Source organism: Anser cygnoides, chromosome 19 (assembly GCF_040182565.1).
Source record: "Anser cygnoides isolate HZ-2024a breed goose chromosome 19, Taihu_goose_T2T_genome, whole genome shotgun sequence".
Classification (NCBI taxonomy): domain Eukaryota; kingdom Metazoa; phylum Chordata; class Aves; order Anseriformes; family Anatidae; genus Anser; species Anser cygnoides.
The window spans coordinates 6978113-6993936 of record NC_089891.1 but is presented as its reverse complement, the minus strand read 5'-3'; the positions used below and the strand labels follow the sequence as shown (position 1 = coordinate 6993936).

The 15824-nt window shown below is 37.9% G+C and overlaps 1 protein-coding gene across 4 annotated transcripts in view; it reads left to right on the top strand.

Annotated features, from left to right (window-relative positions):
- The window catches only part of CA10 (carbonic anhydrase 10), a 201084-nt gene that overhangs the window by 151832 nt on the left and 33428 nt on the right, over positions 1–15824 (top strand). For all 4 annotated transcript variants that reach the window (XM_048064456.2, XM_048064455.2, XM_066980306.1 and 1 more), the window contains one exon: positions 5387–5572. In XM_048064456.2, coding sequence (XP_047920413.1) covers positions 5387–5572 — 186 coding nt within the window. The remainder of the gene's footprint in view (positions 1–5386; positions 5573–15824) is intronic.

The following is a 15824-nucleotide window of genomic DNA, read 5'->3' as shown; positions in this document are numbered from 1 at the left end:
CTTTTCCAACTCTGAAGCAGTCTCTGCTTTGCACAAGAGAGATACAAGCAGCTTACTACAGCACAATCAATCCAAATCAATTGGACAATATTTGTATCACAGAAAGCATCTGGTCAAGATACTACAAACAACAACAAAAATCACTAAATGAAAGTGCTTGGAGTACTCAAAAAAAAAACAAAAACAAACAAACAAAAACAAAAACAACAACAACAACAACAAACATTAATCAGTTTGCTGCTGTACTTAGAAACTCAAGCTTGGGTGACCTGAGCTACAGCCAGAAGTGTTGGAGGGGACAATCCTGCTGAAAGGACAATCCCCAGGCAGAAAACGGTACAGCCTAGTAGTAAAGCTTACTGACACCTGGGAGACAGAAGACAATTGCATATTTATTTATGCATTTGTGAAGCACCTTGGGACCCCTAGATGGCAGATACTAGGGAAAGATTAATATTACTATTTTAATATCTCCATGGAGCCCTGGTCCCCCCATGAGCCTCCCAGGGCCACAAGTTGAGCAGAAACCTGTTGGCACAAGATGTGTCCCTTAGGTAGGATCCGGGTCACCTGCTGCCCTCACCACATTGACACCGAATGGCAGAAAGTGAAGTCAAGACAAAGCAAGTGGCATTAACAGCTCAGGTGCTGGTAAAGGGGCAGAAAGCCCACCCCCCCGAGCTTGCAGAGCTGCTGTCGTATTCCATAAACCATAGCATTCAGGAGGAAAGTACAGAAGCCAGTTGGCAGGCAACAGAAATGTGGCTATTGCAGGGTAGAAAACTGGGGCATTACACCACCTTCAAAACACTCTTCAATACTAAGTGATTTGCTTCCCTACCCAGCGCTAGGCCTTCTTTGACTGTACCTATTTTCATCCCAAAGAAAGAAATGTCTAATACCACAGATAAGATCCAAGGACACCATAGCAGGGAGCCATACACAATTGATTTTCTCGCTTCCTTACATTCAGTGCTGCTCCACTGGCAGGTACTGATACAAGTTAAAAAATGTTCTTGGAACTGATCTTCAGACCACTGTTACCTGAATAAATCCAAAATAGCGAGAGACTATTTCACTATTTTGTCAAGACCCTTGGGAAGCAGAGAGCCTGCTGAAGAAAGGTGACAGTCAGCTGCTGCCGTAGTATGGGACTAAAAGGCAAAGAATCCATCTCAGCTCCTTCGCCTTTCCTCTTGCACTCCTTGCTTACCCTCCTAGCATGGGTTCGCCCCCAAACAGGCTTCTCTTTCTGTCACCTTTCCTGCATGGGGTTTTGAAGGCTGTTTAATCATAGACTAAAATGTAAAGATGTAGGACATGAAAGAAGTTCTGAAAATTATTTAGTTCAGGACTAGTTCTGGAAGAAAACAGTAAGTGAGCAAGATAGATGGTTAACTAGGACACCACGAAATGTTTTCATACGTGAAGGGTTGAAGAATAACATTAGGAAAGATTGTTTCAGTTAATTTTTTTTCTAATGGTCATAAAGATCTTTGCAGTTCCAAAATAAACGCGCATCAAAGAATTTGTGTTTATTAGTTAAGCACTTCTACTGATCTTACTTGTGTTCCACCTTTCAAGCAGCAGACTCTGGACTTCTTTGTGATCGTAGGACTAGCAGGTTACACAGGTACTGCATGAGTATTGAGAGCTTCCTTAGAAATGTAGTATGGAATATATTAGCAGTACGTGCCTGCCTTGCATCAAGATAAAGAGAGAGAATAATGCTGCTGGGGAATTATGTGCACAAAGCTCTGTGAAGCAAGAATTAAAATGAATGAGATTAAATAGAAAATAACTACATCAGGAATATGTTAATAATTTAATTAAAGCCTACCAAAGTTGAAATATTCCACAATTAAGGCTAAAGCCCATCAACATTCTCTGTTCTACTTGGGGATTTTGCCATAGGTAAAATTACCTGTTTGGAAATACTTCTCAATGTTTGAGGAAAATTGGGTCAACTAAGAATGTGGTATGATCGTTAACTTTGAAAATGTTGGATGCAGCTGTTTTCTCAGGCAGACTTTTACTGATGTTTTGATATATATTTTCTTTAGTGCACTCTTATTTCTGGTGGATAAAGTAAACGTCGATATCGATCCTTTTGAAAACAAGGAGGGGGAAATACTGCCTTTTTTTTTTCCCTAAGCTTGTTTGCTATGTAATTATCATTACATAACATTTTTTAGTAAAGTTAAAATATAATATATTAAGTCAAACATCAAGGTAAAACAAAAATGTTACTAGCAGAGCAAGAAGCAACACAAAGGCCATGACTGTGAAGGTCTTAGCACCAAAAATTAATTTGACAAATTAAGGAAATAGTTATACAGATCTTAACAGATCTTTTATATTACCCTTTTAAACTACTCTATAACATTTTACCCGATCCACAGAAAGGTATAAAAATTTAATTCTATGCTCTGTGGAGTAGTAGGTATTGTTGTCTGTATCAGGCTAAGTCAAGATCTTTCTCAGAAGACGCCCCTGTCTTCCTACCGCGTATCTTATAGGAAAATGTACAAAATACAGAGAATACCACCGAGCCGACTTCTGTGCCTGAGGCCTGTTACAAGACCACACGCAACTTTGCTGCCAACAAGACCAGCTGAGTTTGATGTTCCAAAGTGACTGTGCACCATCACTTTAAAGGCTCAGTACCATAAAATATAGAAAAGCCCTATTTATCAGGAGCTTCAAATAATAAGATCAGAACCTACTTCTTCATAGAATGTTTTCTGCTGAAAAAAATGCAAGGCAAACTTCTTACTTTCTTGCATGACACCTTCCTACTGAGTGTAATGCATTTGTAGACTCTGAGCTTGCAAGCCGGTGATTGCACTAAGCAATACTATGTCCTACAACTGTAAGCGGTTACACTAAAAAGTACACTTTTAAAGGTCATAAGATGTTGAGCTTGTATATAAACCAGACAATATCCTGAACTGCAATAGAGAATTTCACACAGCAATATGTTAACGCTTCCCATAAGCAGGCACTGCCTTATTATACAAACACTGAGGGTCAGAAAGTCTCCAGATTTATTTATTTTAAAAAAGTTCCTTAACATTTCCATCTTTTATCTGTATGTATTCCAAGTAAATGGCAAATGTAAGACACTTCTGTTCTCCTTGTAGTGAGCAAATGCCCTCAACAGAAACGCCCATTAGAAGTCACAAGTAAGGGTGGGGGACTTTGACACTCTCAAGAAAAGAAATGGGCAGGGTCACATCGGTGCAATTGCGTCCAGGATCTGGATTCGTGTACGTGGCTGCTCTACCCCATGCACACAATCACAACCAGAAAGCCAGTGTTTCATTTAAGCCAGAAAAGGCTCAAAAAAGGGGCAAAACCTTGCATTTTTGACATTGAAGATCTTAGATTTTGTCCTTCCTGGTGACAAGTTTCTATGTCCATGCAGGAGGCTCTTACAGTTTGACTTCAGGTGTCCGTCCCTCCCTGCAGGTCAGAAATGAGGCATGTCGGATACTTCATTTCATTACTGGTGTTTTTTATCTGCACTTATGTAGGGAAATTCTGTTTTAAAAGAGTCAATACAATTTCATTACAAGCACTGCATTTTTATGAGGGGGAAAATGAGAAAGACAAATGTTACTCCTGTTCATGCATTTGTCTCTTATCGTTTCCCCTCTCTGCTCTACAGAGAGTTATTTGATTCATATTAGAGGTTATTTGGGTCACTTTTACCTTGAGAGAGAAAATAATGGTAACCTAATTTGAGATTTGTAGCAATTTAAGTAAGAAAATGAATTCTGAATATTTTGCAGTTTCTAAATTTAACTGAGTGTTCAGCGAAGCATGAGTTTCCGAATGCAAATAAGAGGCTTTAAACCATTTCCCCCTATTTGTTTTTAAACTACATTTCTTACTTATGATAAGCAATTTTATGTCATTCATATGCAGTGTACTGAAACTGAATCCAATAAACTGACCTTCTTTACCTATTAAACTAAACTTGGTATTTAATTATTATGCATGCAAAGTCAAGCAGAAAACTAAGGGGCATTTACAAACCAAATCATTGTGTTTTATTTGAAATGAATAGGAATATTTGTGTTCATTGCTTTTCATTAAAAAAATATTCCTCCTTATTTTTCAATTGGAATAAACAAAAATAGAACATCTGTATCAAAGTTTAAAAACCTACGATAATCAAAAGCGGTTTTAATCTCATCCATTTAATTCTATTGCACAGTCTGTGCAGTGTAACTTTTTACAACATACTGTGCAACAAAACACGTCATTTAAACTCCGTAATTAGTATTACAGATAAAATGACACTGCAGCAATGTTAATTACTATAGCACTGATGTAGTACAGGATATAATACATAATAGTCATGTCTTTAATTTTAAATTGAAATGCAACAAAGCATATTATTGCTGCACTTCCTCTTAAAGTAAATGAATGTTATTCAAGTGTACCATTTGTATCCATGCAGAATGTTCTTAAATCACAATTCTACTTTAACCCAAGCTGGCGTATTTCACTTTCTAATGGCATAAGTTAAGGAACTTCTTACTATAGGAACCTTTCCTGGCAGTGGGAAATATGACAGAAATATATTCCATGTTAAACATTTCTACAATCATTTTCTTTTTCATTACAGCAACTGTAAATCAGTTTTCATATGAAGCGTAGCATTCAGTCTTTTTAAAAATAAAGATGAATCTTAAAGTGCATTATAGCTACTTGAGGTGTAGTAGGAACTGGAGACATATGATCAAACTGTAATTAATTCTGTTCTACTATGTCTAAAATACCTGTCAATTGCAAACATAAAGCATTCGTAACAGGGTCTTGCAGAGAAGGACAATGAAAGTTTTTACCTGCAGCACCAGGAAGAATAGGGCTCCCTATTTTATGAATAATTATATCTCTGCTTTTGTAGCACCTTTACTTTTGGATAACTTTGTTATAAATATTAAAAGAAGAAAAAAATGAGTTAAATTTCAGATTTGTTCCGAGTATACTTAAATAATTTATGCCAGCTGAAATGTACCCATTTTCAGTGGAGAAATTTTGTAATGAAGTCATTATTCAGATCTCACATAAAAAATATTCTAAAAGCCTACTTATTTAGAAGTATAATAATCCTATACATTGTGTTAACCACATGCCCCTGGATAAAACATGTACACATAGATTTAGCAAAATATTTGAATATACAGTATAAGGTTCAAAGCAGAACTTGAAGTATATCCTCAGGCTGTGTATTTCATCTCACAACAGTAAGAGACATTGCTACATTTAAATGAAGGTGTGTAAGGTGCAAAAGCTTGAAGTACGTGTAACAGGTTTCAAGGATTTACAAATGATATTGACAAAATGTGGTTTTTTTTTCTCTGATATTGTTTAGGTCAGCGGGACAATGTATAATACAGGGAGACACGTATCTCTACGATTAGACAAAGAGCATTTGGTCAACATCTCTGGAGGGCCGATGACATACAGCCACCGCCTCGAGGAAATCCGGTTACACTTTGGAAGCGAAGACAGCCAGGGATCAGAGCACCTACTCAATGGACAGGCTTTCTCTGGGGAGGTATGTCAGCACAAGTGGAGTTACAAATGAACCAGCCTGAAAGGGCACGCTTTCCTTTTCTGCCTGAAGGTATTTGCAAACTAATTTGTACTCATAAAAATCCCCACTTTATCCGTGAGAAATTCATTTTTTGGTTGTTGGCTGTGTTGGTTTTTTTGGCCCATGCATTGCTATATGAGTCATATCTAAAAATGAAACCGTGGTATTAATTGCACTCATAGATACCATAGATTCACAAACAAACAGCTTACAAAGTAAAAAGTAAAAAGTAAAAAAATTGAGTATGCTTTGGTCGGTCCTCTATTTCTCTAGTAAATGCAAATACAAGACTAACCATGAAGTAACACTGAAGATGCTCTATTTTTTTTTGATAAAATGCTGATTTACTGCTCACTGGCATGTAACATTTTACATTGACCATTGTTCCGCCTTCAATTTATGTAAGAAATAAGGTGAAACTTAATTTTACTGATGGTTCCACAGAACTCTGCTGCTCTGCTCAAGAAATAAACCCCACAAGTAAACAATAGCAGAATCAGTACTTACTTTATCTTTTAAATGCATATCTGTAATTGTCCCAGAAAAGACTATAATTAGATGATCTTGATAACTACTTGCAGGACAGCTCATTACTTCTGTCGGATAAACATTTTAGCCTTGGAGTACTATTTGAAGATATATAGGAAAGTTTGCAGATTTTCTGATACGCAAAGCAGAATCTTTTCACTCTTCATACGTACGAGCAAGAAGAGACTCGGGTTTTGTAGCACCCCATCCTCCATCAGCCCGTGCCACGACTGTGAACTGGCATGCAACTCTGCTCCACAAATAAGGCAATGCTTCAGAGTAGGTGTCAATTATTGTAGGGATTATTTTTAAAGATACTCTTAAGTACCCTGTTACCATTCTTTCAGAAGACCAAAATGAATAGTTTTCATAGTAAAGAACTTATTTTGTTAGGGAAGAATAAACAAATTACCATCTGCGCTGTCTATCACAGGTTCTGGTGATGAGACAATTAATGCATGGCAATTTCTTTGGCATTGTGCAACAGCAGTTATTTAAGAGTAGGCCATTATTTAAGAGTAAGCCATTAACTGCAGAATTGTCACATAATGTTGTAATTGATGGTAATTATTTGCTTTGATAAGCTGTGTAGATATATTAATATAGCCAGTGGCAGCTTTTTCAAGAAATTATTCATGCCTTACACAACTGCCTTCCCATTGCCTTGTTTAAGTTCTGATAAGTGGACTTATAATGTATTGCTCCTTCAAGAGCTGAAAGTTAGGATCTAGTGTTGTAGTAAATAAGGTCTTTGCTTTGCCAAACAGATTTACAGAAGAAGGCTATCCAAATGAAAACTGTTTGACTGAAGAAAGCAAAAATGGGGTTGAAACATACCAGGCACTTGATATGACATATCAGTATGGTTTCAGATATTTTTAAAGGAGTAGACAAGACAGAAATTCATCACTCATAGACTATAACAAAAGTAAACATGTAGAGCACTTATTTTGTTTGCTATACTTAATACTTAACTAGGCTCTTCTGGCTTCAGAAGTTTTGAAGTACAGTAATAAATGCAGCTGGCACTGGACTGAAAGACTTTTACTTTCTTTTCTGAAGACTAGACATGACAGTTTATGACATTTTAATTCTCCTTCAGCTCTTCTTCCTGTAGCCAGGATAATACTAATTTAAACAACATCCACATGGCCACAGGAAATCTTGATTCCTGAAACAACCAGATATTAAACAGCTATATTTGAGACACTGCCCTATTGTGCTTGAAATATCATTAACTGACTTAAAGAAGGTTCACACCAAAATACCAAAAGAGGCAGTGAGACTTCAAAGTGGAAATAACATGATGGTTTCTTGGATGAGAGCACAGTAGCAAAGCAGCTGCTCGGCTGGGACAGCTACAGAAGCTGCTGACCCAGCTGCCCACCCGTTTGAGGCATGCCTGACTGCCTGTGAACAGCCGCTGGAGTTCATAGCACAGTCCTCAGTGAAAGCACTGAGCTTGAACCTTAGACGATGCAGAGCTATGTTGTCACACTTGCCAGCTGGAGCCCTTGTTTAAATGCCCTGAATCTTTTCCAGGCAGTGCCCAGCCCATTTACTGGCTGAGCAGAAAAGTCAGCTTCCTAACTTGGTTTGCCAACATCAGCAGTGAGACAGCACGATTAGCTTCCACTACCCTCAGTGTTCCCTCAGGAGTTTCTAGACCAGGATCATTGCCTTCTTATTACTTCTGACTTATTGCAGGAATACATTTTGTTATTAAAATTTGGTATTATTTGCTTACAGAGACCTCAAGTTTTTATTAATAAAAGCATAAAATCCAGCTAAGTGGAAACCACTGTAAGTCAGTAAGTCACGCACAGCTGGATCCACAGCATATGCAGGTTTCATCTAGTTATCTGAATTCCTCCTGCAGTGAATGGAGAGAGATTGGCATCTTCAGAGGATGATCATTCCTGACAGCCAGAGACATATCTCTTAGGACAGGACAAATCACCCTGTGGAAATGCATCTCCCCTGACAACGGAGCAGAGACAAGCAGCTGGCCAAGTAGCTTAGACTAGATGCCTCCTTTTCAGATGCTGAGATGAATTCTATCCTTCAAGGATGTACTTTTCAAAGGTTCAGATAGCTGTTGTGGGCAGCCAGACAGATAAGCTCCAGTAAGGTCAAGTATTAATTACTAATTTGAATCTGCATCTACACAGTTAAGTTTTATTAATAAAACACATACTGTTTCCAAAGTACAGGCACAGAGTCAAATCAATCATGTTGACTAGCATGGGTGCAAACTTTCAGTGAAGGATGGCAGCTGACAACGTTCTTCGGATATACATTCATCCATACAAGTGCTGTCTGTATAAATAAGTGATTTTCAATAAGCTCCCAACACTGGGAGCTGTAATGTTTACAGCTCTCAGCAACTATAATAAGGAAACTATAGACCTGACTTTATGGTTACAGAGTACATGACGGTATAAGGTAACATGTTTCAAGTCCACTGCTGCTAATTATTATCACTTCTGTGGTGGGTGATACCGTCAGAAGAGATGGGATAAAGAAAAATAACTGCATAACTGCATTAGTTTAATTTGTGCAGGTAACCACAGCAATGAAGAATTGCTACCCTGAGCTTTAGCAGGTGAAGGCAAGCAGAGAAAAATCGTTGCAGGATTACACTGTTTGGTTGCTAATTGCACACTAACACCCACAACACTGCTCTGTTGCTGCTGCTCTTATTTGTGTTGGACAAGATCACTATGGAGTTTACTGCAACCTCTAGTTTGCCATGGAAACAATGCCCAGGGATGAAGTTACTCAAGCAGTGTGATGCACTCGAGTAGATCACAATCAGCTTGCTGTTCCTCCTCCTCTCTCCCCCCATCCATTTCTGTCCCCTCACTTTCACTGATGCTGAATTCTCCAGTGCACGTTAAAGTCAGTGTATTGGAGAGAGAAAAGGGACCCTGGGTGGCAGCTGGGCAAAAGAGCAGTGCCTCTGCAGCAGCACTGGCAAACTGCTAGACTGGCTCAAACACACCAAGTGAAATCCAAATCAGAGAAGGCAGGCAGAAGCTGTCAGACAGCCTCAGCACATCTTGAACTAGGAGCAGTGTGTTTACACATCTGGAAATCCAACCTAAGATCCATGCTAAGCAAGAGGTTTGTTCTTAGAACTTTTTTTTTTTTTTTTTTTTTTTTTTGCCTAATGAAGATGTTCCACAAGCGCACAGGCACTCAGAGCAAGCTAGAGAGCACTGGAGCAGTACCATGGAATGAGAAACAATCTAGAAATAGCAATTTGCTTCAAGAAGTACTGTGTCTGAGTGATACTGAGAGACTTGTAATTTCCAGGCTTTAACATCTAACTAGGTGTTAAAGGCTGTCAGGAGAGATCTCTACAATAATCTGGTTACCTTTTAGCCTGTAATTATAACTTTAATAGACAGAATAACTGAACTAATGCTTAAATAGCTTGAGTAGAAGGGCTTTAAAATTGTGTATCAGATTATCGACAATATGTTTGACACTGCTAACATGGAAAGAATGAAAGGCTTTGGAATATTTAAATAAATTGAGCATTTGCTTGTCCCTCAGATACATAGCTGAGTGCATTCAATTCTCTACTCCTCGCATAAGCATCCTACTGTATTATAACAATTAAAAGAAAATCTTGGCTCAAGCAAGGTCCCCAGCTAGGACACGAATCAATCTTGCCTGCTGCCTAATAACTCTATGCAAAACTGCTTCTAATCCTTCTGAGTCTGTATCATTTAACAAAAGACCCTTCTTTAAGACAGAAGAAGCAGAAAATATGGCAGAATAGTGCTGCTGTTCAAGCTCTGTCTACATTGTTAGAGTAAAAATTAAATAGATCAGGTAACTGAATCTCCAAAAGCTTCATGTTGAAAATAGGCCCCTCTAATATTACTATGTGGCAAAATCTTACAAATCAACACCATTTTGTTTCCTAAGCAAAAAAAAAATATATATATATAAATAAATAAACATGCTGCAGGAGAGCTCCAATCATTTTATGGTAATGCATTGTAGTAGTAGACTTTAAAAAGAAAGTTAAGGAGCTTAATTATTTGGGGTTATGCACTTTTCACATACTCAATATCTAGAAACTCTCAAACAAGAGGCCGTAGTCCAGAATATATCAAAAAAAAAAAAAACTCCTTCTCTGCCCACCAAGTTACCTTTTGAAAACCCACTGACACATTATAAACACACAGTAATAAGAAATAAAATGAGAGCCAGAACACTAACTAGGTAAGTGAACTCTATGCACACCATTTGAAACAGATATTTACTTCTGCTACTGCTAATAACCCCTAAGAAAACCAAGTAAAATATAAGAAGACAGGAGTGGGAGAAGAAGCATGGAAATTCTGAAATACCAGCCTTCTCCTACTGCTTTGATTTCTATGTGAAATCAGGAAAACTTTCCCTGAGTAGGGAACTTCTAATGATACTAAAGGATTACTTGTCGGAGAGATCAGTGTTGCAAATCCAACTTCTGATATTTTTAGAAGCAGGACTGACAGATAAACAGCCTATGAGAAGCATCAGGCCAGCTGGAATAATTTAATCCACCCTGCTGCAGAATTAGAACGGTCTCAATTGTTAAATCAGCAGCAGTGATTTTGTCACTGAGACCTCTGGTACACCTTTGATTTGCCTGTGTGGTTCCAAATAGTCTCCCTCAAATTGCTTCTGTTGGTATTGCTTATAGCAAACAGAAAAACTTTACCGAAATAGACAGGATGTAGCCATATATGAACTATGACTTCAGTTATGTAGGCAAAACACAACGGGTCATGGCTGATTAGTATGTCAGAGGAAACTGTAAGCAAACCACCCGTGTCTCCTTTCATTTGGTAAAGCCCCCATCTTCTTCCAAAACTTGTCACCTAGTAAATGTTCAGCTGTGACTCCCATGTGAAATTTGGCTCAGGTGCTGACTTACGTGCCCACTCTGCACAAAAGCATGTTTCTCCACACAGTTCCGTACCCAACATTTAGATTCCTCACCCAGGTCTGCTGAGGCTGGGCGCAGAGGACAGAGGCCTCCTGCTTCTTCACAGCTGCCTTCCCACAGCAGGCAGGGCGCAAGTGCGCCCTGATATGCCCCGTGCCGCGGGCACTCCTGCCAACAACCTGCAGAAAAAGTCTGAAATTCAGATCTGTCAGTTGCCACGGGCCATCTGCGTTACATTTTGGAAATTGTCTATGAAATGATACAGGTCATTTTTAAGTATTTCAGCCAGCAGACAAGTTTACTGTACTCCCGTGCTGATTAATGTTGAAAAATAAGCCTCTGAGGAAAGTACCAGATGAGGGAACACATGTCTAATGGAAGGGTGGTTTAGTAAAATCTCTATAACCTTCAGATTAATGTTCAGCTTCAGAGGAGAAAGTCAATAGGATAATGAATTAAATTGCTAGAGGAACAGAATATAAATCAGGAAGAGGTGGTGGTATTGTCATTACTACAGGATAAGGAGGCTATTCACGTGAGTAATTCAAAATCAGTAGGAGACGAACGCGTGCATTAAGTGCAAGAGTGCACCTCTGTCCACCCTAAAGATTCTAGGTGGATTCCACCACAAGTTTTATAACATATTCATGCACATAAAAAGCAGAGTTACAGTCCAAAATATATGCTTATTCATTAACACATGAATATTGTGTTTTTCTAAACCCAAATCAATTTCATATTTTCAGTTGGGCGGGGTTGCTGTTTAATATAACAGAAAACAGGATTGAGCGATATCAGCACAAGGGTTATTTCACACCTGGCTGTGGTCTGCCAGTTTCTGAGCTCTCAGTTGTCCATTGGAAATTCCTTTGCACTCAGTTGGCTCTGTAAGTAAATCAGGCATTTTAACAGAGATGTGATTTAGTAGGGCAGTGCCCAGGTTGTCTCCCCTCTAATACTACGTGCTCACACACGCACACACACCCCTCTTGACAGCCTTAAATCTTGTCGGATCTAAAAGTGTGGTCCATGGGGGGGTGGGGGAGGAAGGCACAGTCCAAGGAAAAGACCAGTGAGATAATCCAGGCAGCAAGGCTTGCAGGGAGTCATAGTGGAAACCTATGCTATTTTATACAGTGAAACTCATCAAAATTATTTTTAAATGTTCCCAGAATACTTCCCAGCGATACCATAAAGCAAGTTGCTAAGCAAAAGCAAAGGAGTTGGTGATGTTTACAGCACCTGAAACCAGGAATAGCACAGTAGGTGACAGCAGTACAGTATGAATGGAAAGGGAAGATAAAGGTAATACTCCAATTCGCTGTACGGTGTGGATCCTGTCAGGTATGGATCATACTGCTCCAGAACCACGACATGAAACAATACACAACAATCAACTGAAGGATACAAAAGTGTTGGGCACATACCAGTTGAACAAGTAACTTAACCCCCAGTGGCTACAGGGGAAATAGAAAGGGACATCTAAGCCACAAAATATCTGCAGGGTTCATGAGATACAGAAATAATTTCCGAGAAAAATCTAGCACTGCAAATTGCAATGGTAGGTTTATTTCCCAGATTTCTCATATTATTTTCTTCTGACTCTTGTCTATTTTTCTTTCTTAAACAATTCAAAGCATCTGAGTTACACACATTTAATGGTTATTTTGCTGACAGATAATAAACAGGTCTGCAGATTAAAATGCAAACTAATTGCTGTACCGAATTCCATTTACTTGATTTCATGTTCCATTAGATTTTGGTGTTATTTTTCTGTGGCAGGTTTTCATTTATATACACTTATGTGAATTATAGAACGAATTGTGGAGAGAGGAGATGACAGAGATTCCTTGAAATCAAAAGCTGAAAATGGGTGAAAAGCCAGGCAGTAACTGAACTGTCTGAACATCCATGCCTACGTGGCAGTAATAACAATTTTAAAGCAGCAGTCAGAATAATGTTTTGACATCCAGATATTTTGTAAGCAGCAAATGGACAATATTTAAAATGGAATATGCAGTCAGTGTTTCTTATCAAGGAAGCTTCTCCTTTTGAACTTACTCTATTGGAATCCACAAGAAAGCAGAATTTCCAGGAATATGAAAAGAATTATTTTTTTATGGCATATTTTACAATAAAATACAGTGTGCTTCCTACACCGGCTGCTTGCTAAAAACGCACCTTAATCCTTGGTGACCTTCAAAAACAGTTTCATCATTAACACTTTTGAAGTAGAACCACTGAATTTTAACTTATGTTCTTATGTTCCTCCCTGTACTACTTTTGGCTATAAAGAGCCATCTTCAAAGGTAGTAGATGCTCATAAAATAACAAATCCCAATATTCAGTAGCCAGGAGAAGTTACAGAATCAAGTGGAGGTATAGCAACTATAAATTGCTGACCATCAAGAGAAAAATAAATAAATAGAAAAAAAAGTGCAGCAAGTAAAGCTGTTTCCTCGGAATGGCTGTATAGCTGGCAATGCCTCTATCCTGCAGTCAGTCTTACACTTTGTAGTTGTAGTCATGCTGCCATTTTTAAAGGAAAATTAGATTCTAGAAATAGCCTGTTTTATCCTTCCCTGGGGAAAAAAATAATTACACCAAATCAAATTATATATGCTCAAACTTTATATCAGCAATAAAGAATTTTACTTCATGTGCAATCAGCTTCTGAAATCATAAATACCATTAATGCTATTTCTCACCTTCCCGAAACTTGATTAGCAGTGGAAATACAAATGATTTTTTTGACTGATTTTTTTTTGTAAGGGGAAGAATTTACAGTTTATATCATACATCTAAGTCTGAATGCACAGACAAAACTGGAAAAGTTTAATGCTTCTCTTTGAAATGAATTGTAATAGCCTGTTTCTCTTGGTGTATAAGCCACAGAAGCGCAGTTACCGCACAAACAGGGAATCGGGATTGGGCCTCGCTGCAGCTATGGCCCTTTGCAGGACACAAACTAAGGAAAAGATATGTGGGGAAAATTACGTATTTATTTCTTTCAGTAGGAAGACTAATGATAACATATAATTGAAAGAAACAGTCATTTAATTTTATAATCCCAAACAATCATTAGATGCCATCTGGAGTTTGAATGCTTTAGAACAAGTGTTTAACCACTTATAAAATTTGGGACTAAATTTCAGGTACTCAGACAGGATTTTGAACTTTAGGTTTGTACTTTTACATTTTATCAGATTAGTGTGATATTTGGGGCCAGGAGTGCAGGTGAAAAATTATAGTTCATTATCACATCAAATAAATGAACCTCCTCGCATTTATATAAGTGTGTCATCATTTTGATTATTTAGACTTTGCCTCAAACAAATTGCATCAAGTCTTTCTGGAATAATGGAATAGAATAGCTTAACATTTCAGACAACTAACAATATTGAGATCACCTGATTTCTCTAAATTATTAACTGATTTATAGAAGGCACATGCGTTGTTAAACATGCATGTATTAGAAAATTTCGTATATGAGTTATTCTTAAAGCAAAGAATGGAAAGCTGTTGAGGCTAAGGTACCAGCTGCTACGCGGTATTAAAATCCTCTTCTACTCATGTGTGATAGGACTTCTACTCTCAAGTCAGTTTTGGCAAGAATCAGAAATGTTTCTGCAAATGTTTGCTGTTCCATCACCTAACTCTGAAAGCACCCAAATCCCAAATTCCCTATATTTCTCAGTGTTATTCTTCCTGGATTCTATGTAGGATATTCTAGGCTTGGTATAAGGAGCTCCATTTCTGAAATCCAGTATTTTTTGCTTCTGTATATTGCTTTTTGAGATTTTGTGACACAGGCTCCACAGACACTATCTGCTATTTATTGAAATTTAAGAAACTTATGTGCAGATTTTTAGAGTTGCATTTTTTTTTCATTATCTACACATATGTGGGTGTTCCTTGCCAGAAAACTTTTCTTCTTTGGAAACTACTTTTCTGAATCTGATGGATTCATTCTATTCATCCATTAGGAGAACTGTAAGAACTGTCCAAGCAAATTGCAAGCTCTATGAAAATGTCAGTTTGTATTAATGTAACAACACAACAAAATATCTGCTGCATGGAATAATAAAAGTTGAATCACTTAGATACTGAGTGAAACAGATCCCTTTAGTAATAAGTATTTTTTTTTGCTCATGTTTACTTTTCAGTTACCAACTGTTCTCTTTTTTGGGTAGGAGGGAGAAGTGGAAGAGAGTGTCAATGTACTGAGAGCACAGTCTGTCACAGACTATAATCTAAATCCCTTTGGTGCCTCAATTTTAAAATCCAGCATCATAAAGCAATAAGGTGGAGTTTTTCTGCTTAGAGTAGCAGCTGTAGGATTTGCTCTTTTAAACCACTGGGACATTAAAACATTCAGCCCTCTAAACCTCCAGTGTCACTTATGAAGTATGCATTTTGCCTTATTCCGAATTATTATAATTTGCTTGGGGGGACTTTACTTGCTATGGGGTGATTCTTCTTTAATTAAAGAGCAATTTACCTCTGCAGCCAAAAAAACTGTGTTCATTCTGCAGTGGGTTTTATGTTACTTGGTAATGATTTTTCCATTATACTTCTTGTAAATTTTAACTTTTTCCCCAAATACATTTAATGTAATGTTCCAGAGAAGGAGGAATCGAACTAATTCCTTATGCAAAAGTTCTTGCAGCAATGTTCCTGGACAACCGCAAAAGAAAATAAAAAGCTAGCATATGTGAATTTTTTATCATCTTTGCA